The 24,688-nt window shown below is 57.0% G+C and overlaps 1 protein-coding gene across 1 annotated transcript in view; it reads right to left on the bottom strand.

Moving 5' to 3' along the window:
- CYTH4 (cytohesin 4) overlaps positions 1-18,816 on the bottom strand; it is a 29,806-nt gene extending 10,990 nt beyond the window's left edge. Inside the window, exons 1-8 of the mRNA XM_058568415.1 lie at positions 18,684-18,816; positions 9,959-10,041; positions 7,858-7,922; positions 6,493-6,559; positions 4,865-4,983; positions 3,561-3,641; positions 2,102-2,214; positions 494-642 (exon numbers count right to left, since the gene is read on the bottom strand). Coding sequence (XP_058424398.1) covers positions 494-642; positions 2,102-2,214; positions 3,561-3,641; positions 4,865-4,983; positions 6,493-6,559; positions 7,858-7,922; positions 9,959-10,041; positions 18,684-18,702 — 696 coding nt within the window. The 5' untranslated portion in view covers positions 18,703-18,816. The remainder of the gene's footprint in view (positions 1-493; positions 643-2,101; positions 2,215-3,560; positions 3,642-4,864; positions 4,984-6,492; positions 6,560-7,857; positions 7,923-9,958; positions 10,042-18,683) is intronic.
- Positions 18,817-24,688: the final 5,872 nt, after the last annotated feature.

Here is a 24,688-nt window from a genome sequence, read left to right on the forward strand (position 1 = left end):
GATCAGTCCTGGGTCCCCAGCTGGGCACAGGGCATGTGCAGTGTGGCAGGGGTGGGCCTGGGCTCTACTTGGCTCTCAAGCTGACAGGAAACCTTGGGGACGACCTCAATTTCGTCCTCTCTGAAGGGGGGAGGGGTCTGAGCACAGAGTCTGGGAATTCTCAGCTCTCACACACGGAGTCTAAGAACCTGGGATTCCAAGAAATAGACCTGGGCCACGTGAGGCATCCTTTCTGGAAGGGGTGAGTGGTGGGCGCCCAGAGTTCCCCAGAGGTTGAAGTCTGGGAGGACTCCCAGGTGGTGTCTCTCTGGACATCCTTCTCAAGATGGGGGCCACTTGGGAAGGCGCGTCTCAGGACCAGCCTCTTGTGGTGGTCCATCTCAGCAGAGCCCCGTCCTGGAGTGGTCTATCTCAGAGGAGCCCCTCGTTGGCTGTCCGCCTAAGGATGGCCCCTCCAGGCCCCTGGGGACCGGGCTGGGCGGCGCCCCCTTACCCGCAGCTGCTCCTCGGGCAGGTCGCTGCCGTCATTGATGCCGCGGTTCATGGACACGAAGCGCTCGAAGGGCGGCCTGTCCCGCACGTTGGGGTTGTGCAGGCTGGTGTTGAGCATGATGATGGAGAAGGACAGGACGTAGCAGGTGTCTGCGGGGTGGGACAGCGCGTCACGGGCCTGGCCCTGGTCACCCTCCCCTCCTCTGCCGCACCCCTTCTAGGGCCCAAGGATCATCGTCTCAAGGCCCCAGAGGTCCACCCTGATCTCCTGGTGTGGCGTTCGAGGCCTGGCCTCACCTCCACTCTTCCCGGCCCCCCTCCTCCAAACAAACGTCAGTGCTCACGTCCCCGAGCCTGCGGAGGCTTCCCACCCCGCGCTCGGCTCCCGCTGGGCCCCCGCCAGGCGCGTCCTCCCCTTCTCTTTTCACCCCTCAAACCCTCCTCCTCTCTCGGCTCCCGCTCCAGCGTCTCCCGCAGAGCCCCGCCAGCCCCCTGCCCACTCTGTTCTCTGCCTCCTCGGGGCGTGGAGAACACTCATTGTTGGCAAGACCGTGCAGGCTCAGTCACGGGCCACGAGGTGCTCTTGCCGGCCGAGCCCCCACTCCATTGTTCAGACTCGAAGGAGCTCGGGAGCGAGGCTGCGCAGAGCCTCGGGAGGGAGGTGATTGCTACTCTGGGGCTTTTCTGGTGTTTTAGGATCCAGAGCTGGGGAAGTCCTGCTGTGTCTCCAGCTCTCTGACCTTGGGAAAGTACCTGACCTCTCTGAGCCTCAGTTTCCCCAACTGTGACATCAGGAGGTTTGAAGTAGCTTCATGTTCTAGAACATCGACGATTCCACCTCTGATCACAGTGGCGCCTAACGTTGTTGTCATGACAACCCTATGAGGCAGATACTGTACCACCCCATTTGACAGATGGGGAAACTGAGGCACAAGGAGGTTAAGTTACACGCCCAAGGTTACAAAATTAAGAAGTAGTTGCACTGTGATTCAAATCTGGTGCTTTAAAATTCCTTCCTTCCTATGAATTTTTATTGAGGACCTACTAAAGGCTATGGGCTGTGGGTTCATGGGTGAATAAATCTGATCTGGTCCCCACCTTTGTGAGATGTTTAGACTTGTGGAGCTGACAGAGAATAAACAAGCACACCTCCAATTTATATATAACTACAAGGTGGGACAGTGCTCTGTGGGACTTGTCCATGGACACACAGCCAAAGAGTGTGGCCCTTTCTCCCCTTGACTTCCTGGCGAACTCCTATTCATCCTTCAAAACCCCATTCAGACCCCACTGCCTCGGGGAAGTCATCCTGGACATGCTGACTCCCCCATCCCTGCTTCAGACAGGGTGGTGGTGCCTTAGCACCCTGTGCCGTCATTTCCTGCCTTCTCTCCCAAGGATCACGCCCTGAGGCCCAACAAGCACCCAGCAGAGGACCTGGCATGGAGCTGGGGCCCAGCAAGGGCTTGTGAAGGGATCTTGGCTCCCAGGGTCTAGTGCTTGGGGGAAGCCCAAGGGGGTGGGGTGGCCGTGGTGCCCCGGGAGTCAGATCTGCGCCTGGCAATGCTGAAGGGGTCCCGGAGGCCCTGGCCCCGCCCCGCACCGTCACCTGTGGACTGGAAGACTCCAGGGTTGCAGAGGCAGTATCGTGTGGCAAAGGTCTCCATCATCCGGTCAATCTTCTGGGCCTCACCCGGCAGCCGGAAGCTCCATAGGAACTGTCTGGGGGAGGAACAGGGTGAGGGCAGTGGGGAGGGTGGGGGCTCGCAGGGGGACCCCGGATCTGCGCCTGTTGTCTGGGAGCATGGGGAGGGGTGAGTGGGGTCTGACCTAGCGCCGAGCAGGCAGGAGGCGCCTAGAGATGCCTTTCCCTTCAGCGTACGGGAGCTGGGCGTGCGCCCCTCTGCCCACCGGGGCCCAGCCCCACTCGGCCTGTCTGCTCAGTCCACGAGGGGCCTCTGCCCGCCCCGGGTCTGCAGCTCCCCTGCCTGGCCACAGGGCCCTGCTGTCTGACTGAGGACCCTGGCGAGTGCCTGCCCTGGCTGGGCCTCCCTTCCTGGGAACCTCAGCTTCAGCTCTGGAAGCCAGTGATTTCCCCGGCTTCAAACTAAGTTCCTTGAGGGTGAGGGCCGTGCCTACTCCTCTCATGTCTCCTGCTGGGCCTTGCACAGGCTTGGCGCCCAGGAATTGCTCCGTAAATGCTTGGTGGATGAGTGAATGAACAAAGGAACGAACAAGTGAATCCTGGAGACTCTCTCTCTCCCTTAAAGAGCATGGGAGTTGGAGGGCAGGCTGCACTGCCTGGATGGTGGTGGCTTCTTTCTTCTCTGCCTTGAAAACTCCTAATCATCCTTCAAAGCCCAGATCAAATGCCCCCTCTTGGGAGCCAATTTTCCAGGCATTAAGCAGCAGCACTTCCTATGGGGTAATTCAAGCACTGTCTCATTTAGTTCTCACGACCCTATGAGGGGGGTACTATTATTATCCCCATTTTACAGATGAAGAAACTGAGGCACAGAGAGGTTTCTGTGATTTGCCCAAGGTCACACAGGGGTGCAGGGCAGAGCTGGGATACGAACTGGGCAGTCTGGCTCAGAATTTGTGCTCCTAACCCATATACTATAATGTCTCCGGTGGTTGTAAAAACAAAAGTAGCAATGATAATATCCTAATTAGAAAATAAAGAGTAATAATAAATGCAATACATGCTAAGCTGTATCAATAAAACATATAAAACAAAAAGTAAAAAAGTAAGGGAATGGCAGTAATAATAGTAATAATGATTACAATGATAAATAGCGTTATAACAGCATGGCCGTGCAGGAACCCCAGCAGGGGCGGAGGTGATGAGCCCGGCACTGTTCCAGGCAGTCCCCATCCCTTATCCCCCGATCCTGGGCTCTAGGAGGTGGGGCCTGTCAGTAGTTAACTTTGGCTCCTTGCTTCCTCCTCTTTGCTCTGACGCTTTGTTTGTGCTGTTGGTCGTGTGGATTACGATGCCCCCCGCCCCCCACCCCGCCCCGGCTGTGACACCCTCGAGGGCCGGGCCCGCCCCCTGGCCCGCTCACCTGAGGGCCTGGACCAGGTTGAGGTTGGCGAACTCGTGGCAGTCCACGAAGGCCTGGAGCACCTGCAGGCTGATGGGGTCCCTGGGGAGGGGCAGAGGGAGGGCGGGAGGCACTTGGAACCTGCCGGCCCCTCCTCCTGGAGCGGGTTGGGGGAGGGAGAGGAGGGGAGAGACGCCTCCCTCCGGGTCCAGCCACCATCTGGTCTGCGCGCATCTGCCTGACACCCCCCCCCCCAACACACACCCACGTGCCCACGTGTGTCCTCACGCTCACCAGCAGACCCCCAGAGCCCCCCAGTGCTGTTCTCACCCAGGAGGGGAGGCCTGGCTTTGGAGCGGCCTGCCCTGAGTCAAATCCTTCCTCTTCTCTGCCTGCCTGGGTGACCCGCTCAAGCCACTTGACCTCCCCAGCCCCGGTGTCCTCGTCTGTGAAACGGAGAGGGCCACGCCTACCCCGTTTCCTCCTCTTCCCAGCTCTTCAATCAGGAAGCGCTGTCCTGCTTGCCCCCTGCATCCCTTGCTCACTCAGAAGGAATGGGTCCTCTGGGGAGCCTGGGAGAAGGCTTGCTGGCTTGCCGGCTCAGCTCCACCCTTGTCCGTTACAGTCCACCCCTGACCCAGCAGCCAGAGGGGGCCTCTCAGACCACTCCTCTGCCCAGAACCCTCCCATGGACCCCACCTTATCACCTACTGCTTCCTCCCTCCCTCACTCCCTTCCAGTATCACCAGCCTGCTGTTCCTTCAGCATGCTTCTGCCCCAGGGCCTTTGCACATGCTGTTCCCTCTGCCAGAATGCTCTCCCCCCAGATATCTACACGGCTCACGTCCTTTAAGATTCAGTGAAGCATCACCTTCTCCACGGGACCCTTCCTGTCTACACTGTTTAAAGTCACAGCCCTTGACCCATGGTTCTCAGCATGTCTCACTTCCCTTCCCTGCTTTATTTGTATTCCAAAACACTTATAATTTTCTAACATATTCTACATATTTTGGGGTCTGTCTTTCTTACTAGAATGTACCTCCCTGGGGTCAGGAGTTTTGTCTGTCTGGTTCACTGGTGTAAATCCAGGCCTTAGAACAGAGCCTGGCACACAGTAGACACCAAAAAATGTCTATTTGTGGAATAAATGAGGGTAGGCAGGCTTTGGTTTGGAATCTGGAGGGGAGTGATCATCAGCCCCTCAAGCCCCAGGAGTCATGACTTTCCTAACGTAGTTCACTCCCTCACTTACCAGCACACACACACACTCACCTGCGCACACCGGCACACCCTCATTCCCTCCTCTCCAGGCCCCGCCCCCTCACCTCTCTCCCAGGTAGGTGCCGATGGCTGTCTTGTTGAGGCCCTCGCCCTTGTACAGGAACTGGGCGATGTCCTGGACGTCGGGGGCCAGCAGCTTGTGCTCAGTAAGGTACTGGATGCCCTGCAGGGGGTACACGGAGCCCGTGAGCGGCCCCCTCACAGCAGCGGGTGGGGGGAGGGAGGGAGGGAGGGAGCCCCCGGGGCCCGAGCGCTGGGGCCCGGCATTCTGACACTGGCACCTCCTGTTCTGGGAGTTGTGTCCCTCCTCAATAGAAGTCGCCTTTGTAAGGTGGTGAGTTCCCCATCACCAGAGGCAAGCAAAGAGAGAGGGGGTTCCTGCAACGAACCGGGTTCAAGCCAGGTGCTCCCCAGGCTCCCCTTCAGTCTGACACTCTTTGATTATATGCCTCAATGATTCTATGAATTTATTATTTTAAGATTCAATGATTCAGCCATTCCTTTTGTCCCCTTAAAATTCATGCTATTTAAAAATAGCGTTTTATTTTTTCTCACAAGTAATCTATGTCCATTGTATAAAAATTAGAAAAAAACAGCTAAATCAAAAGGAGAGGAGGTCGACAGTTTCCACGGCGGTGACTTTCCTTCCCTTTCTGTATGAAAGTGGGGGCATGCCACGCCCGCCGCGTTGAGACCTGCTTTGCTGATTTGGCGATATACAAACATCTCTCCCTGCAGCCCAGCCGCTCGGGGTCTGTCACTCAAATCTGAGGAGTCTGAGGGGCTGGCTTCTGGTTTTCTGTGATGGTTCCCTCCTATCCCTCTGCCTTTTGGAGAAGAGGCTGCTGGAGGGGCTGGTCGTGGGCTCTGAGTGACAGCAGAAGGTGCTGGGGACCCCTCAGTGGCCCCTCCCAGGTGCTCTGGCAGGAGTGTGAGATTGTGTGTGTGTGTGTGTGCACACAGTCCGTGTGGATGGGGCAGGGGTCCGCCGGTCTGCGGCTGTGGCAGGAGATGGGTGTGTGACACTGTGGGCCTGTGATGGGGATGACAGTCAGCCTTCTCAGCCAGAGCAGTACATTTCCAGGGACCCCAGCTTGGCGCTCCCTGCCGGCTGCCCTGACCCCGTCTCCGTGTGTCAGCTTGTGGCTTCCTCCTGTCTCTGTTCCCGCAGGAAAGGGAGCCAGCTGCCGCCTAGCTGGGCGAGGGGTGGGGGCTGGGGTTCTCTGAGGCCAGTGGGCTGAGCTGGGGGTGCGAGGGGGAGAGCAGTAGCTGAGCCCCGAGCCCCCAGTGCTCTGTGCCAGCGCCCCAGGACCGGATCCTCAGCCGAGTGGCTGGAATACACTTCTGGAGAATCTACGGCCCCCCGTTCAAGGCCCTGCTCACAGAGGAGGAAACAGAGGTCCAGAGCCAGGACCCCAAGTCTATGGACGTCATAGACTCCGCCCCGTCCCCCTGGCTCCCACCTCACGCCCCGGGGCTGCTGTGCTGTGGGGTGACAGAGCCCCAGCCGTGACAGGCCGTGGGGCACGGGACAAGACGCTCAGCCCTGCTGGGCCTCGGTTTCCTCACCTGTAAGGTGGGTAATCGTGTCGGCTGAGGGGAATAAGAGGACACTGTGAAGGTGCCCAGCAGGCAGCTCCCACCGCACGCCCCGAGCCCCACGCCTGCCTACCTTCACGGGGTCCATGTTGAACTTCTTGCGGCCGATGCAGAGCTCCTTCTCCTTCTGGGCCAGCCGGCTGCGGACACGAGGATGTCAGCCTGGACTGCCCAGGCCCCAGGGCACCCCTCCAACCCGCAAGGACCCTCAGGGACCTTGAGGACCCCCTCAGCTGGAGCCAATGCTCTCTAGGGGCCTCCAAGTGGGGTCCCCAGGCTCTGCGTCGGACTCAGCTGGGAGAGCATGAGCAATGGGGGGTTGGGGCCCCTCCCAGAGCCACCACAGCAGACTCTTCCCGTGGGCCCAGCGCCAGCACTTTAACCAGCTCCGGAGCCGTGGCCCCGGCACCCCAGAGCTGCTCCGGTGGAGACTTAGAGGGGCCCTGTGCTTGGAGTGGGGGCAAGACGGCGGGGCGGCAGGGGTGAGGGCACGGGCTCTGGAGCTGGACGCCTGGTGCGAATCCCGCTCCACCGCTCGCTGGCTGAGCACTGAGGGCGAGTCACCTCCTTTCTCTGGGACTCGGTTTCCTCATCTGTAAAATGGGGGCGACACCGCCTGCCTCCCAGCATCGTTGGGGGTTAAAGCGCTGAAAACGGCTGGTGGTAGGCGCTCTGTAAATACTACGTTGTCCTTATTGTTGGGGCCGCAACAAAATCTGGAGACGCAGGGCCACGCACGTGTGCACGTGAGCACCTGTGTGCACTGGCGTGTGGGGGTGGAAAGGTGGAGATCAGGGGCATCCAGGAGCTAAGGGGGAGCAGGGGCAGTGTGGGGGTTTCCTGGGACACCGTATATGGGAGTCAGTGCTCTGGGGCCCTAGGGGATTATATAGGAAGCAACCTTCTCATCGCACAAGTGGGGAAACTGAGGCCCAGAGAGGGGAGGAGACCAGCCCCAGGCCACAGAGCCAGTGGAGTCTTCCCACAGCAGGGGCGGAATGGATGGCACCCTCTGGGTGGGGTGAGGGGGACCAGCCTCGGCCTTGTCACGGGTGGGCTCCTGTCCCCATGAGGCCCTTGGCTTCCTCATCCTTGTCCTCGGGGCTGAACTTCCTTCTCCCCACCCGTCCCAGGATGCTCCTGGGCGGTGACTCATCAGGCGCTGGGTCAGGCCGGGTCATGAGAGACTCCGGGTGGAGCAGGTGGGAGGATGGGGCTGTCTCTCAAGAGAGGGGGCTGCCTGGCAGCAAGGACCAGAGCAGACCACGGGACGGAGTCTCGGGCCGCCCTGTTCCTGTCTCGCCACCGCTGCCTCCTCCTCCGGGGGCCAATCCCTGACTCCACCAGGGCCCCGGTGTGGCCCTTGCTCATTCATGGGGTGACAACCTTGGGAAGCCACTGTCGCAGCTTCCTGGGGTCTCCTGGCCAGGCCCCTCACCTCTCCTCCGCCGTCTCGAAGCAGTCAATTTGGGCAAACACATCTGCGATCTCGTCCTTCAGCTTCTGTGGGGGGCAGAGGCACAACGGGGAGGGAGGGTCAGGGGTGGAGGCCGGGCAGAAAGGGTTTCACGACCCTCCCCCTCCACACCACCACTCCCACCCGGGCTGTGACTCCCCAACCTCTCTGTCCTGAGCCCTCCCCCTGACAGGTCCCTCCCCAGATGTCTCACATCCTCAAGATCCCAAGACAAACTTATTGCCTCTGTCTGCGCCCCTCCTTCCACCAGCTCCTGTCTTGGGGGAGCTAGTCCCCAAGTCTCCCCCCTTGCCCCACTCTGTTTCCGGCTTTCCCGTCTCTCCCCTCTGCAGCTGTAAAGTCTCCTGCCCTGTAGCCAAGGCCACCGGCAAGCCCTCCTCCAGCAGCTGCCATCTTTCTGAAGCACAGCTCGACACCTGCCCTTCCCCTGCTCCAACTCCCCCCACGGCTCCATACTGCCTCCTCAGGCTGGAGGCACAAACTCCCACTCTATGGTCAGGCCCCGTCTCCTCCCTGAGTTCCCTCCATCCGTCCATTTAGTCTGTCACTCCGCTTGGCTCCGTGCCCGCTGTGTGCCGGTACACAGGGTACAAGACAGTGTAGACCCTTCTCTCAGGGACTTTGCAATTCCAGTGGAATTTACAAAAGAGGACACGGAGGCACAGAGAGGTGAAGTGACATGCCCAGGGTCACTCCAAGCCTGTGCTTTCCCCGAGTCCCTGCAGCCTGTTTCATCTTGACCCTGCAGGAGGTACCCAGGAGCAGAGGAGACCCCCCATCTCCGCCAACAACCACCACTGGGCCGACGGGAAGAGGTGGCAGCTCATCCAGCGTCCCCCTGCAGGGCGGCAGCAGGAGCACCTGGCCAGAGCCCCCAAAGACACCCCAGCCCTTTCTCCTCCCCTGAGGTCTGTGGGGTGGGGTGGTCGTGGAGGCTTGTCCTGGGACATGGGGCCAGCATGGGGCCTGGAGCCTGCATCTGAGCCCAGCCAGTCAGCTCCCGTCCATGCGATCTCGGCCAAGTCACCGAGCGGCTTCCCCACAAATAAAATGGGGGCTCACTCGCAAGTATTAACTGAGCACCTACTGTGGTCCGACTGCTGGGCTGCGGATATGGTGGTGGGCAGGACAGACCCGGCTCCACTCATGCAGAGCTCAGAGTCTGGTGGGTTGCGATCATGGTGGTCACAGGGCAAATGAAATGACCACGCAGCAAATTATCAGAGTAATGGCGTAGAAAAAGCCTGGCATGTGCTGAGTGCTCAGTAAATTACTTGCTGAGTGAGTGACTTTGTGTCTTCCTCCTCCCCTGGAATCTCAGGTGTACGTGTGTCGGAGTGGGCACGGGGGTCCCAGCAACTGTAGCAGGGTGGTCACGGCAGCCTCTAGGAGGAGGCGGCGTTTGAGCTGAGAATGAAATGATGGTGAGGAGGAGCCAGGAGGAGAGCTTGGGAGAGTCCCAGGCAGAGGGAACTGCACGTGCAAAGGCCCAGGGGCAGGATGGAGCACAGCACATTCCAGGAACAGAACCAGGGCCTGTCTCTGAAGGGTCCTGAGAATCAGATGAGCAAACGTCTGAGAAACTGATGAATTGGCAAGTCGGGGCACATATTTGTGTTGTCTTGACCAAATGGTCTAAATTTTCAGGGGGAAGCCGAGGCCCAGCGTGGGGACGAGACCTTACTGAGGCCACGCAGGTGGGAGCAGAACCTGCCACGGGATAAGGTGTCTAGAGTGCAGGCGGGACCCGGCGCATAGTAGGTGCTTCATCCATTGCTCCCCTTCCCTCCCTGCTCTCCTGGCTCTCTCTGGGTCCTGGTGGCTGAGCCCGGGAGTGGGGACTCCCCTGGGAATGCTGCTCCCCTCACTCCTGGGCGCTGGGGCTGAGGCCAGGGATGGGCTAGAATTGGCCCTGCTCTCTGAGCAAGCTGGGGTCGGGAGTGAGTGGGAGGTGTGCGAGTGCGCGTGTGTTTGCTCATGGGTGGGCGTGGTTTCTCAGCATGAACGTGTGTAAGCGTGTCCAGACATGAGCACGTGTATATCAGTGTGAGTGTGCACACACCTGGATGTCCTCCAGCAGCTGCTTCCGGTGCCATTTGATCCGCTGCAGCTCCTCGGTCTCCCCGCTGCTCAGCTCCGTGGGGTCTGGGGAGGGAGGAACCAGGGGTCAGTGGCGCATTGTCCGCCCTCCCCTCCATCGCTCGGCTCCGGCCACACCGGTGGGCTCTCACCTCCCAGGGCCCTCTTCCCTCCAGAACCCCAGGACTCGCTTGCCCTCTTCACTCGGGCTCAGCTCAGAGGTCACCTCCTCCGAGAGGCCTTCCTTGACCACTCTGTCTAAAGCAATCCCTCCCCCACCCTCCCCTCCTACCCAGCTTTATGTTCCTTCTTCCCTCTGGGTCCAGACTCCCTGAAATTCTGTTGTTTGCTCATCATTTCTGTTGCTCCCCTTACTCTCTCTGCTCCTGGAAAGCAGGCACTTGAGATATTTCACTCGCTGCTGCGTCCCCAGCACCTAGAAAGAGCCTGATACCCGGCAGGTGCTCAGTGAAATGCTTGCTGGAGGCCTCCTTCCTGCCCCGGAACTTTAATTTCCTCCTTCACTGGATCACATGTCGAGCATTCATTCCCTTATTTATTTGCACAACAGGAAGTGGCGTATCATTTTGCCTCACACCCCATTGGCCAGATGTAGTCACATGGCCACACCTAGCTGCAAGGGAGGCTGGGAAATGAGCCTGTAACAGGGTGGTCCTGATATCCTTGCTATGTCAGATGTAGAGGCTGGATTTGGGGGAATATTTTACAGTTTCTGCCCCAGACACTGAAGCTCAGAGAGGTGGGTGACCTGGCCAGGGTCCCACAGGGACGAGTTGCTGAGCCAGGGTGGGACCTTGGATTGGACTGATGACAAAGCCTGTGCTCTCTCCTCTTCACCTGGAGACACGTGTGTGCAGGTATTCCGTGCAAGGTGCCGTGACGATTCCCACGCCCGGGTCAGTGGGCCCGCCTCTCCTCGCCATTGTGCTTCCTGTTCCTTCCACCACACTCTCCTTGGACTCTCTATTACTTAAAGGGAAAAGTCCTCATCCTGGTCCTGGGGCCTCCACAGTCTCCCCGGCCCCTCAGCCAGCCTTTCCCCACCATTCTCTACAAAAGCCTCCAGTCCAGCCTGCCAGCTCCTCACTGCCCCCGAATCGTCTAACTCTCCGTCTTACTTCCTCACTTTGCCTGTGCGGTTCCTCCCTCCTGGTGTGCCTTCTCCTGTCTGCCTCTCCAAACCCTCCCTGACGCTCAGGTCCTAGCTTTGGGAAGTGCCTGGTCATGTTTCTTAAAGGTTTTACAAAGACAGATGTTATCTCTCCCAAAAAGCAGAGAGAAAATCAAGCTCCCCCTCCCTCCTCTCCCTCCTGTTGGCTGAGCAGCCGTCTTGGACTGTGAGATGGGAGCTGGGAATGAGGTGGCAGGGCGCCAAGCCAGAAGGAACCTGGGTCCCTGGGCAACCGTGTGGAGAAGAGTCATCGTATTCCCCTCAACACTACCCACTTGGACTTTCAATGAGAGAGAAATAAGTTTTGAGAATGCCTCAGACCTTGTTATTCTGAGTTTTTGTTACAGTGGCCAAATCTGAAGGACAATATAATGTCCTTTTCCGTGAAACATGGACCATAATTCTTACCTAGAGGGTGGTTATCAGGATTAAAAGAGTTGATTTTTGTCAAACACCCAGCAAGTATCTGACATACAGTAAGGGCCCAACATGTGTATAATGGATGCTGTGTTGTGCCATCCAGCTCACCCCTTCAGGACCAGGGCACGCATTCTCACAGCTGCTGGTGGGATAGGGATAGTTGGCTGATGATTCACAGCTGAGTCCCTTCCCAAGAAATTACTTCAGCCTAACGGAGCTGCCTCACCCAAGGATATGCCCCTCCTAACCCTTGGCATAAAAAGCCAAGACCCTTTGCCTAGTTTCTGGACCTGAGACAGTTTTCAGACCCAGAACCTATTGGCTGAAGGAGAGGCTGGGGTCCCAGAAGGAAGGGTCCTGCAGCACTGTGGCAAGTGTATATGGTACTGATTCCCTTGGGTCACGCAGCCAAGATGGGTCTGTCTGACCCAGCAGTCATCAAGTCAAGAGAGCCCAACAGCATCCTTCCTAAGTGGTTTACCCAGGAACAGGCAGAAGGCTCTAGTGTGCCCCATGGACAGGTGGCCCAGATCCCCATGTCATGCATTGCTGATGCACCAGGTCCCTCAGCTCACACCCTGTCTGCGTGGGCGGGTCCCTTGTGACCTTCTGACAAAGGAGGAAAATGTCTACACTTGGTTCCAGGATGGGCCGCTCAGTGTTTGGGTACAAGTGAAAACTGGACAGCTATTGGACTACAGCCCTGCTCGAAGGTGTCCCTCAATGACAGTGGCAAGAAGTCCTCCCAATGGGTAGAGCTTTGCGCAGGCCACCTGGTCACCCATTTCACGTGGAAAGAGAAGTGGCACGACGCAATGGCATACCTGCATGTGGGCAGTGGAGAATGGCTTGACTTCTTGGTCAGAAGCTGGAAAGAAGGAAGATTGGGAACAGAGAGGTCTGGGGAAGAGGCAAGCCATGGCCCCATGGGAGTGGCCCCATACAGAGTGTGAAGATTTTTGTAAAGCACACTAACGTTCCCCAGCAAGCACCATGGCTGGAGGGGCGCTGGACCACCAGCCAGACGGGATGACTTGGCCAGTTGACATCAGCCAGCTTTGACTGGCCAGCCCAGTGCTGGCACAACGGTGCATGAATGAAGCAGCCACGGGGCCTGGATGGACACTAGACATGGACCCACTCGCCAGGTTCCCCAAGCTACTGCCGCTTCCGAATGTCTGACCTGCCAGCAACAGAGAAGACCATTGTTTCTGGAGAAGACCAACCAGCAACTTGGGGGCAAACTGATTACACTGGACTCTTTCTCTTTCGCAAAGGCCAGTGATTCATCTTGCCTGGAATCCACACATGCTCTGAATGTGTGGTTTCCTTTTCTGCCCGCAGAGCCTCGACAGCACCACTGTCTAAGGGCTTCCAGACACAGAACACTGCATAACGTCGCATTAGACCAAGGCTCCCTCTCAGTAAGGGAGGTGTGGGAGGAGCACGTGGCCGTGGGACCCCCGGTCCTCTCGCACATGTCACCATCAGAAGATGCCGGCCTGATGGAGCAAGGGAGCAGCCTCCTGAAGGCGCCACTGAGGTGTCAGCTTGGAGATGATACCCTGCTTGGATGGGGCCCGCCCTCCAGGATGCACTGTGCACCCAAAATCACACCGTTAGACGGGGCTCAGTCCCACTAGGTAATCCACACGGATCCGGGAACAAGGAGTGGGAGAGGCTCCGGGCACCATCCTCCTAGTGACCCACTTGGGAGTTTTCCTCTCTCTCCCTGCAACTCTGAGCTCTGCGGGTCCAGAGATGCTGGTTTCTGGGGGGGATGGGGAGGTGGGGGGAGCTGGCACTTATACCTGGGGCAAAGCAAGTCTCACTAAACTTTAAGCTCAAAAACACCTGCTCCATGCCAGCAGCTCTGTATAAATTACGGTGTTTAATCCTCACAACTCTTAAAAGTGGGTCTTTTTCAGCTTAAGACTCTGAGGCTCAGAGAGGCGAAGTGACTTGTCCAGAGTCACACAGCTGGCAAGTGGCAGTGCTGGGATCAGAACCCTGGTTTGCCGACACCCAGGTCTCTGCCCCAGGAGAGGCGGATTCTGCAGGCCATTGGCAACATGCAGGGACGGAAGGAAGTTGTGTGGGGCCATCCACGTGGAGACACGAGCAGGGACATGGCAAGGGGGCGGCACGAGAGGCTGGGACCCGGATCTGCTGTCAGGAGTGGGAGGGAGGCTGAGTTCCTTGGTGGAAAAACCCAATCACCTTTAGTTGGCTTTGGGGTGAACGCTCAGCCTTTTTTGTTTGTTTGCTTTCCGTTGTTTTCCTGTTGGCTGGGGCTCGTGGCTCCTGTGTCCTGCAGGCCTGTTTCTGGCCCGGGGTCACGCCTGCCAGTGGAGGCTCCGGGTGTCCCAGCGGGCTGCTTGTGGGAGAGAAGCCAGGGTGGGACTCAGTGTTTATGGATAACCCACAATGCGGAAGGCCAGAGGTGAGCCACGGGGCTCCCGTGGCCCGTCCTAGGCCGACTTCTCTCCCTGTGAGGTCTCTTAGCTCCTGGCGCCCTCTCCACTCATGGGCCAAGGAATCGCATTCACGTCCTCAGCTCCAGCCCCTACCTGAGCTTCAAACCCTTCTATTCCCCTGCGTTCTGGCCCTCATCTCGCTTGACATTGCGACCAGAATGGAACTCCCAGAACTTCCCCTCAAGCTGGCTGCCTTCCTGAGTTCCCGAGCCTTGGGAATGGCCCCCTAGACACCCCAGTCAGAACCCCAGGGGGCACCTTGACCTGCACCTCTCTCTCACCCCTCGTCTCTCCTCCATCACCAAGCCCTGTCCATCCTTCTGTTTCCAGGGCCCCCACCTCCCCCAGACCACTGGCTCCTCTCCGGATTGACGGCAGGGCCGTCCGCTGTCTCCCTGCCTCCACTCTGCCCCTCCAATCTGGTCTCCCGTGGCATCCCAGTATCCTGGGGATGAAGACCCCGAGTCTTACCGGGCCCACCAGTCCTGCTGGTGTGCCCCCATCCTCATCTCACGTGGTGCCAGCCCCCTGCCCCAGGCTTGAGGCCTCCTGGCCGCCCTTCATGCACTCCCACGCGCTCTCTCCCTCCGCAGGCCTTTGCACATGCTGTTCCCGTGTCTGGAATGCCCTTCCTTCTCCTCTCTGCCCAGTAGCTCCTCCTCATCTTGTCGATCTCCTCTCAGGTGCCCTCCTGTGCTCCGTCTGGGCACCGTCCTCTCCTTTGCCTCCCTCCCATTCCCTGCAGCAGTTCTGGGAGCTGTGTGGCTCAATACACAAGCCAGGCCACCGGATAGGGACAGGCCTGCTGGCCAAGTACCTACTATGTGCCAGGCTCTGTGTGCCCCAGGCTCTTCTGTCCACGATCTCATTTGATGCGGACAACAGCTCCGGAAGGAAGGTAATGCTAATCTCATTCTGTAGATGAGGCATCTGAGGCTCAGAGAGGCTAAGTGACCTGCCCAAGGTGACACAGCTGGAAGGTGGCGGAGCGGCATTCACACCCAGGCCCATCTGGAACTCCGAGACTACAACCTTGACTTTGATCTTCTGAAGCTAGACGTCTCCACACAAATCATCAAAACCCCACCAGACGCTCACCCTGGGTGCTCTGACAGAAGTGCCGGCCACGGCTACATGTCTGAGAATGGAGACGAGGCAGAAGGAGGCCTGCCATCTGAGCCCCTTTCTCTGTTTGGGTAAGAAGCACAACAAAGCCCACAGCACAGAGCTGGGGAAACTGAGGCACAGGTGTGGCTGGAACAGCCTTCCCAGGAGAGGGGACAGATGGGGCAGTGACGGGACTGTTTGCATTTTTTCTTCCTACATCTCCTTTCGTGGTTGGACAGAGTCTTCATGAAGCCCCTCAGTCCCCCGTCCCCTTCTGTCGGGGTTCTGACCCCAACACCTGGCAAATGGCCAAGCGCATCTGAACCCCCCCCCAGGGCAGGGCTGACGGCCCTGGGCTGCCACATCCGTGACGGTGCCCGCGGTGGAAGGTGGGCCCTCCGCCCTCTCACCTATTTGTTAAAAAGTGGGGGTTTCTCCTCATTTCAGAGCTGAGGACACTGAGGTTCAGGGAGGGGGCCAAGGACACAGCCTGAGAGTGGCACTTCACTGGTGTGGCCCATGGGAGGTGGATTTTTTTTTTTTTTTTTGCCGAGGAAGACTGGCCCTGGGCTAACATCCGTGCCCATCTTCCTCCACTTTATATATGGGACGCCGCCACAGCATGGCCTGACAAGCTGTGCGTTCGTGCGCGCCCGGGATCCGAACCCACGAACCTCGGGCCACCGAAGCGGAGCGCGCGCACTTTGCTACGCCACCGGGCCGGCCCTTTGGAGATGGATTTTTAATAATAATAATAATAATAATAATAATAGTAAAACACACAAAAATAATAAAATGATGAAAACCTCCACCACCACGAGCTCTGTTCACTGCCGCTTGGCTCCGTGCTTTTCACACCTCAGGGAGGCCGCCTTCGAATCACCAGCCCCGGCCCCGCCGCGGGCCGCGCTGCCCTCCGCCCCGTGTGCCCGCCGCGCCGTCTGCCCGGCTCCACTTCCCCTTCGTCCTTCCTCTTTCCCATCGTATTTTTAGACGTCTTTCTGCTTGCAGCCCCCTTCCAGGGCAGCTGCCCGTGCTTCCCCTTTCCAGGGCCGGAGGAGGGCGCTATCCCGGAGCCCTGCGGGCGGAGGCCCCTGGAAGTCTGGGTGTGAGGGGCAGGGGGGCGTCCCGTGGAGCCGCTCCCCGCCCCGCCCCCAGGCCCTGCGGGCGCCTCGTGCGGCTTCCTCCGCCCAGCTGAGCTGCCTCTATTTTTAACTGTGCTCATCTTCATGCAGCAGCCCCGTGCTGTCTCTGGTCACGTCCGTCGGGGCTTGGCTGCCTGGACCTCTCACTTTCCTTGCATGTCCAGGGGGAGGGGGCCGGACCTGCTTCCGGACGTCACACACGCCCACGGCTGGACGAGGGGAGCCCGCCCTGGGGGGACCTTTGCTACCATCCCGTCTGTTGTACAGGTGGAGAAACTGAGGCCCACAGAAAGAAGAGACCCATCGTGACCACCGCACGTTGGTGCAGAGCTGGGACCTGAGCCAGGTCTGGCTGACTCCAACCCCCAATTCTTTCCCCACTTCCCCAGCTCAGGTTCAATGGCAGTGCCCGCTCAGATGACGAATAGGAGCTCAGAGAGGGGAATGTCACAGGCCGTGAGGAGCTTGATTAAGACCCAGTTTGGGTAACAGAGGAATGACCTTCCCTCTTTCCTTCCCTCCCTCTGCCTCCTCCAGGAATTCTTCCCAGATCTCCCCTGCCTGGGTGGAAAGAGTCGCTTCCTCTCACGCTCTAGGTCTGTGCCCATTAGCACACCTGCCCGGGGTCATTGTTCTGCAGAATCTGTCTCCCCCTCCCTCACATCCTGGACTAGCAGCTCCCCCAGGGCTGGGCCCATGGCTGGGTCACCACTGTCCCCAGCATCGCACAGCATAGGACTTGCACACCAGAGGACTGTTTGTAGAATGAATGAACGAACGAATGAATGAATGAAGAACCAATCCATGGAGACCTCAAATCTCCCAATGGACTGTCTGTGTTGACCCCATTGAATCTATTTCCCCCAGGGCCAGCCTAAGCAAAGCAGAGACTTGCCTTCTGGCTCCCCCGGACCCCCTCCCCTCTGCTTTCCTACTGCCGGGCTAACCTGGGGCTCTCTCTCCTCTCAGCTGCTTGTCCCTATGCTGCCATTTACTGCTCCAGCTCACCTCTGTGAGCCTCGGTGTGCTCATCTGCATCCTGGGGACTACGATCCCTGATCCTAAGGGCCTCCTCATGTGAAGACCCCACAGAACGAGGTCCTAGCGGTGGAAAGACCAGCAGTGCGGGGGGTTACTTCTCGCTGTCTCATCTCACCCTCCATCTCGAGGGTGGCACTGCTCCTCCCTGGGTCTCTTGCCTTGTAGCTGTCACCTAGGACATGTTCACTGAGCCCTTGCAGTCTGTGAGCCTCCTGCCCCCAAAAGCCCACCGGAGAAGCGGGGGGTTGGGAGAGAGCACTGGACAGGGAGTCAGGAGGTGGGGACGGTCCTGGATGGCTTCCCTCTCCCGGCCTCCTTTGTTCACCTGTCAATGGGGCTGTTGAAAGGGATTGGTGGTTTTCTAACTGTGTTCCCCAGAACCCGTGGGGCGAGGGGAGGCCCAGTGAGTGGGGTCAGACTGTTCCCGGTAGGTTTTGTTTGCAGAAAGGGCTCTGTTGCTAACAGGGTTGACGTCATCTGGACCTGGGGAACTGGACAGCTCCTGGCAGCCCTTGTCTTCCAGAATTCCAGGCAATGCCAGAACATTCTGAGACACAGGGCACAGAGACTGCCCCGTCGTCTTCTGTCTGCCTCACAGAAACGACGCCGCCCTGCTCTCTCCCGTACCAACTGCGCAGCCTCCTTCCCTCTTCCCTCCAGACCCATCGGCCTGCTTCCCAGGGAAGGTCTCAGCCACGGTCCTCTGATGCTCGTTTCTGGCCCCTCCACTGGCTCTAGGACGTGTCCTCAGCCTCCCCAAAGGACACCCTCACCCCTCAAAAGCCAAACAGAGGCTTCAGGGTCCTTGTACCACCTGATAGACATCATTGTCACCGACATCGTCATCTTCAACACAAGCAACCTTTCTCAGGCCCTCCTCAGGGCCTTTGCACTGGCTGTTCCTTCTGCCTGGAATAGTCTTTCCCCAGAAACCCACATAGATCACGCCCTGCCCTCCTTCAGGTTTCTGCTCAAGTGGTGTCCCCTCTTGAGGCCTCGAGCCCCCTCTCCCATCCTCCTGTTGTAATTTATTGTTCCTCATCCTGCTGTGACCAGCTGACATGACACACAGTATATTTACGGTCTGTCTCCCCTCTGGAGAGTAAGCTCGTGAGGGCGGGGACGGTGCCTTCTCTGTTCACTGTCCACCCAGCACCCGGAACGCAGCATGGCTCCTAGCCCGAGCTCATGAGCATTGCTGCATGCTTCTGCATTTCCCACCTGTGTTACGTCGATTCCGCCCAGGGCCCTGTGGGACAGCCACTATCATCCCCATCCTACACAAGAGGAAATGGAGGCCTGGAGAGGCGGACCCCAGGTGCTTACCTGGGTGGCACAAGTCCATCCTGGAGCCCCTGGGAAGGTGGCCCGCAGTCCCGTTGCCCGCTGACCCAGCTGCTGCTCGGGGGGCCAGGCAGGGATGCGTCACCTCGGCTACACAGGCCCCTTCCTGCTCGCCCCGCCCAGCCCCTGCGGGGAGGAAGTCCTGTCTGTCGCCTGGGTCTGTGCGCAGGCTCTTGACACAGCAGCACTTCCTAAAAGCTGGCTGAGTTTCCAGTAGTGCGGACTCTGCATTTTGGGTGTGAGCAGGGAGAGACAGAGGCAAAAGAGACAAGCAGAAGGAGGGGCAGGGGATAGAAAGGGAGTGACAGTGGGACAGAGGGGAAACACACACGCGCACACACAGAGGAGGATGGTCACCGGAGCACAGAACCTTCTCTGGGGGACAACAGGCATTTACTCAGCAACCTCCCCACATATAAGCTGAAGGGTCACTCAACTTGGACGGTCCAGGCTGGGCCCATAGAGTCCACCCCACAAGCTCTCTGTCATCAACTCTCCCTTGAGAAAAGAAAAATTGACTCAGTTCTAGGAAGGGCTTTGCTTCCCCTCATGAAACGTCTGGCTTTTTCCTGTCTAGTGACTAATCGGACAATATGTTCAGTTTCCCTTTTCCCCCAGGCTGCTAGGAAGCTCATAGTCAAATCTGAAGCTCCTTTACAGCTGTTGTCTTATAGCCTAGGGACTTTGGGGCCAGACTCAGCTGTGTGGCTCTCAGCCCTGCTACTTAGGACTTATGTGAACTTGGGCAAGTCATTTATCTGCAGTAAGCCTCAGTTTGCTTGTCTATAAAAAGGGCATAATAATACTTACCTCAGGGCTACAGAAAAGATGGAAGGAGATAATGTGCAAGATGTTTGGGACATAGTAGGTGTTCAACGAACGCTATCTTCTTTCCCCTTTGGGTTTTAATTTTCTTGTTTGGTTAAAATTCACAATTTTATTGCCTGTGCCTTTTGTGGCAGGTTGATTCAAATCCTTTGTGGAAAAAAAAGTATAGTGTCATGAAATACCTATAAAATAAATGCTCATTCCTTGTTACTTTGCAGCACATACTGGTTTATTCATCTGTTTCCCCACCAGTCTGGAGGCCCCATGAGGATAAGGTCACCTCTGTGTCCCCGTGTCTGGTAAACGGGGGGGCCATAGAGAGTGTTCAAGTGTGGAATGAATGAATGAATGAAAGGAACAGAGGGGAGATGGTGTGGCTGATGTAAAAGTTGCCTACAATTTCCACCCTCCCTGCAGCCACACCTCTGCACTGCGACACAGCCGCCCCTCCCATGGAGAGGTGGAGTCTGTTTCTCCTCCCCTTGAATCTGGACTGGGCTGTGTCTTTCTCTGACCACTAGAACGTGGCAGAAGTGGCTTTACATGACTTCTGAGGGTAGGCCTTAAGAAACCTGTGGTTCCCCCTCTTGCCCTTGGACCCCTCCCAGCTGCCAGGAGACGCAGCCCGGGCTGGCCTGCTGGAGGAGGGGAGACCACACGGAGACAGGCCAGCTGTGGCTGCGGCCTCGTGAGTGAGCCGGGCAACATTAGAAGAAGAACCACTAAGCTGAGCCCAACCCAAACCGCTGTCCCATAGAACTGTGAGGAATCATGAACATCTGTCGTTTGAAGCCACGAACTTTTTTTTTTTTGTGAGGAAGATCGGCCCTGAGCTAACATCTGCCAATCCTCCTCTTTTTTGCTGAGGAAGACTGGCGCTGGGCTAACATCCGTGCCCATCCTCCTCCACTTTATATGGGACGCCGCCACAGCATGGCTGGACAAGCGGTGCGGTCGGTGCGCACCCGGGATCCGAACCGGCGAACCCTGGGCTGCCGCAGCGGAGCGTGCGCACTTAACCGCTTGCACCACCGGCCGGGCCTTTAAGCTCCCCCCCCCCGCCCCGCCACGTTTGGGTTGGTTTGTCACACAGCAGAAGCTCAGTGATGGGATGAAATCTGTGCCTTCATTCATTGAAGAGAAACTGAGGCTCGTCTCCGGGACGCGCTTGACCACGTTGGAACTTGAGTTGGCGGCCAGCTCGGGCCCGGAAGCCGGGCCTCCCACCTGCCGGTCTCGCGCCTCAGGACTCTGAGCCTGCCCCGATCCTCGGTTCTTGCATAACTCAAGGTTATTTTCTAGCACACTTATTGAAATGATCTCCGTGGTAAACTAGATTTTCCTCAACAAATCTGGGCCCGAGGCACACAAATCCATTTCCTGGGTCACTTCAAAGAGAGAAGCGGGAAGAAAGGTGTAATTCCCTGTGCAAAAAAGCGTGAACACAGCGGGGCTGAGACTGCCACCCATGAGAAGGCCGGCTTGCGAGTCTGGCCCTGGGCTGGCGTCTGGGAACCTGGGTTTCTGGAAGGTTCCTGCTGTGCCCTGATAAGAGCGGCTCACCGGGCCTGCACTATTTGTGTGAACCAGGTGGCTTGTGTGGAAGCCCTGCTGTCCTTCTGGGGGTCTGGAATTTGGTATATGCCAGGCAGAGGTGCCTGTGTGACCAGCCCCCAATAAAACCCTTGGGCATTGAGTCTCTAATGAGCATCCCCGGTGGACAACACTTCACCTGTGTTTTCACAATTCGTTGCTGGAGGAATCAAGTGCCTGTCGTGTGACCCCACAGGGAGAGGACTCCTGGATGCTCGCACCTGCCCCCTCCGGACGCCCCTCCGGGAGCTTTGCTGATCTGCTCTGGAGCCTTTGCTGTAATATAGCTGGAGGTACGACTGTGTGCTGAGTTCTGTGAACCCTCCTGGTGAATCACTGAACCTGGGGATGGTCTGGGGACCCTTGACCCATGCCCTCAGGCTGTAGCCAGGCCCCATGGATGGACCTTGCCGGGACCCCAGTCTGGCATCTGGGACTTCCCTTTTGGTCTGAAGAGCTGGTCGAATGGTTCAGTTATTATTACTATCTCAGGCTCTAAGACAACTCAAACACCACCTCCTCTGTGAAGCCTTCTGTGATTATACCTCCCTTCCCTCTGCCCTACAGCCCTGGTCATCTCTAACAGCTTGTATGCAGGTAGCCTGGGAGGGAGGGATCCTGTTGTTGTGGGTGGCAAAGTGTTTGATAGAATTAACAGTAGGGGAGCCGTAGAGACCTAGATTCATATCCCGGCTCAGCACTTGCTGGTTGTGTGAACTTCTCCCCTCTGAGCCTTGTTTTTTGTTATCTGCAAAATGGGGACAGATAAGATTAGGTTTGCTTACATGAAACAGAAAACCCAAATAACAATGGTTTAAATAAATTAGAGGAGTGTTTATCTCTTATGAGAAAGAAGCCTGAGGTAGGTAATACAGGACTGCCCTCGTAGAAGCCTGGTAATCAGGGATCCAGGCTTCTTCTAACTTTCTGCTTCTATCCTCAAGGTGTCCTCATTGTCCAAAGTGGCTGCCTGATCTCCAGCCATTGTGCCTGAATTTCGGGTAGGAAGAAGGATGAAGATGGAAAAGGGTCCCCTTTAAGGGCTCTTCTGAAGCTCTTTCTGGCCTGAGGTCAGCCCTTCTCCCCGAAATGGGGCTCTGATTCCTCCATGTGCACTAGGTGGTGGTCCATATTTGGTTATGGGATAACACACAGCAGTCCCCAAACATGGGGTCTGGGAGGCCCCCAAATGACCACCACTACCATTTATGGAGTGCTCGCTACGTACCAGGTGCCGCCCTAAGTGCTTGTACATTATCTCGTTTAATCCTTTCCACAACCCAACAAATTATATTGCAATCCTTGTTTTATAGATGTGGAAACTGAGTTCAGAGAGGTTAAGTCACTTGCCCAGGGTCACACAACCAGGAAGAGGCAAAGTTCAGATTCAAGCCCTGCGTTATCTGACTTCATTCTCACTCTGAACTTGTGCAAGCATCACTTCAAACAGTTAGAAAGAAGTCCAGTAGCCTGCCCACCCCGGGGCGGGGGAGATGGGAAAGGTCCAGCACTTGAATCGAATTGTAGCAGAGCCACATGGGTGATGCTTTCTGTTTGCCCAAAAGCTCAGAATTCCTGGACACAGCTGGCTAGAGGGCAAGAGAGCTAGAAGGAGTTTGGAGGTGGTCTAATTCAATGACCTGGTTTTACACATGGGGTAACTGAGACCTGGAGAGGGAGGGGTCTTAACAGAGTGAGTAAGGGGCAGGAACTGCCCTTGAATCCATCTGGGCTGCACGGTTACAGTACTCCACCCATCCATTCATCCACCCACCCACCCACCCATCCACCCATCCACCTGTCCACCCATCCATTCATCCATCCATCCACCCATCCATCTACCCATCCATCCATCCATTCACCCATTCACCCACCCATCCATCCGTCCATCCGTCTGTCCATCCGTCCATCCGTCCATCCATCCTCCATCCGTCCGTCCGTCCGTCCATCCATCTTCCATCCATCCGTCTGTCCGTCCATCCATCATCCATCCATCCAGTCGATGTTTATTGAAGCCCTACTATGTGTCATATGCTGTTCTTGGCATTGGCACAAGACAAACAAAAATCCTGGCCTCATGGGGCACATGATTGAGTCAGCTGGGCTGGGTGGGAGGTGGCAGTTGGTGGGCAGGGCGTATGTCTGGGATGAATCACCTCTGAGGTGCCTCCTCTTCATAATTTTCTGTGATTTCTCATTTTTTCTCGTGACTCAGAACTGGAGACAGCCTCTGTCTGGCAGACGGAACATCCCTCCTTCTTGGGACTGCTGAGGATCTGGCCTGCGAGACCTGAGTTACAAGTGGGGCTTCAGAAGCCCGGGGGCTCTCCAAAGGTGCCCGATTTCCCCTAGACCTGTCACTCTTCGTCTGAGTTTGGCCACAAGACTTACTGGGAGCCTGTAGCACAGAGGGACAGAAGGAAGCTGGACCCAGGGGAGGGTCCGTGACTCAGTAAGCCAAAGGCAGGGATGGGGGTCAAGGGCAGCAGAGCACACTTGATGTTCAAATTCATGTCTAGAAATTGCTCCTAATGAGATAGCGGCACATGCGTGGGGAGGGGTGAGCACACGGGGGCTCCTCCCAGCGTCACTGATACCCAGGGAATTTGGGAAGTGACAAACGCCCAACAGGGGCTGAATGGTTAATAAATTACGCTGCGTCCAGACAAGGGGCCAGTGCGAGTCATTGAAGAGAAAAATGGTGATGTAGAATTCCAGCCTCTTTTGGTTTGAAGTAAACGTAACTCAGTCTGGCTTAAACTGGAATTTACTGGCTCAGTCCCTGGAGCGTCAGAGATGGGGTTGGCCTTGGGGATATAGAGACCAGAGATGCAAAACGTCCTTGTCCTCTCAGTCTCTCAGTCTCTCGGGCTGTCTTAGCTGTTTCTCTCTCTGGCTTCAGAAGAGTTTCCTCCGTAGGGCAGCCGACCTGGCCACAGGCCGCTCCAGGCTCATGTCAAATCACCTTCGACTTCAGAAGGAGGGCCCACCAAGACAAATTCTCAGGGAAAGACTCTGATTGGCTAGGCCTGGGTCATGTGCCCATCTCTGGACCAATCACTGCCACAGCATGGGAGGAACACCGTGATTGGTCAGACCTGGGTCACACGCCCAGCCCAGTGGTCAGAAGGGAGGTGAGAGGGGATGGGCAGCCCCCCCCCAGAACCACCGGGAGAAGGGCAGTTCCTTACAGGAAGGAAAACTGGAAGGATAAAAACAACAGATGTCCAGTCTTGCTATTTTCTGGTGAGTTTTTGTCTCTTTAGTTTCTCTTGTTTTTATTATATGGAAAATTATCCTCCACATAGAGCTGGGTGTATGTGTGTTTACGTATAGCATAGGGTCAGAAGCAGACTCTGGAGTCAGACCACCTGGGTTCAAATCCCAACTTCGCCACTTTCTCACTGTGGTCTTGGGCAATGGACATAACCTCCTTGAGCCTCAGTTTCCTCATCTATAAAATGGGCATACTAATAGTGCCTACCTCATATCACTGCTGTGAGAATTAAACAAGATAACTCCTATCAAAGATGGCTGAATGGTGGTGGGCACATTAACTATTGTGG

The sequence above is a fragment of the Diceros bicornis genome, chromosome 25 (assembly GCF_020826845.1).
Source record: "Diceros bicornis minor isolate mBicDic1 chromosome 25, mDicBic1.mat.cur, whole genome shotgun sequence".
NCBI lineage: Eukaryota > Metazoa > Chordata > Mammalia > Perissodactyla > Rhinocerotidae > Diceros > Diceros bicornis.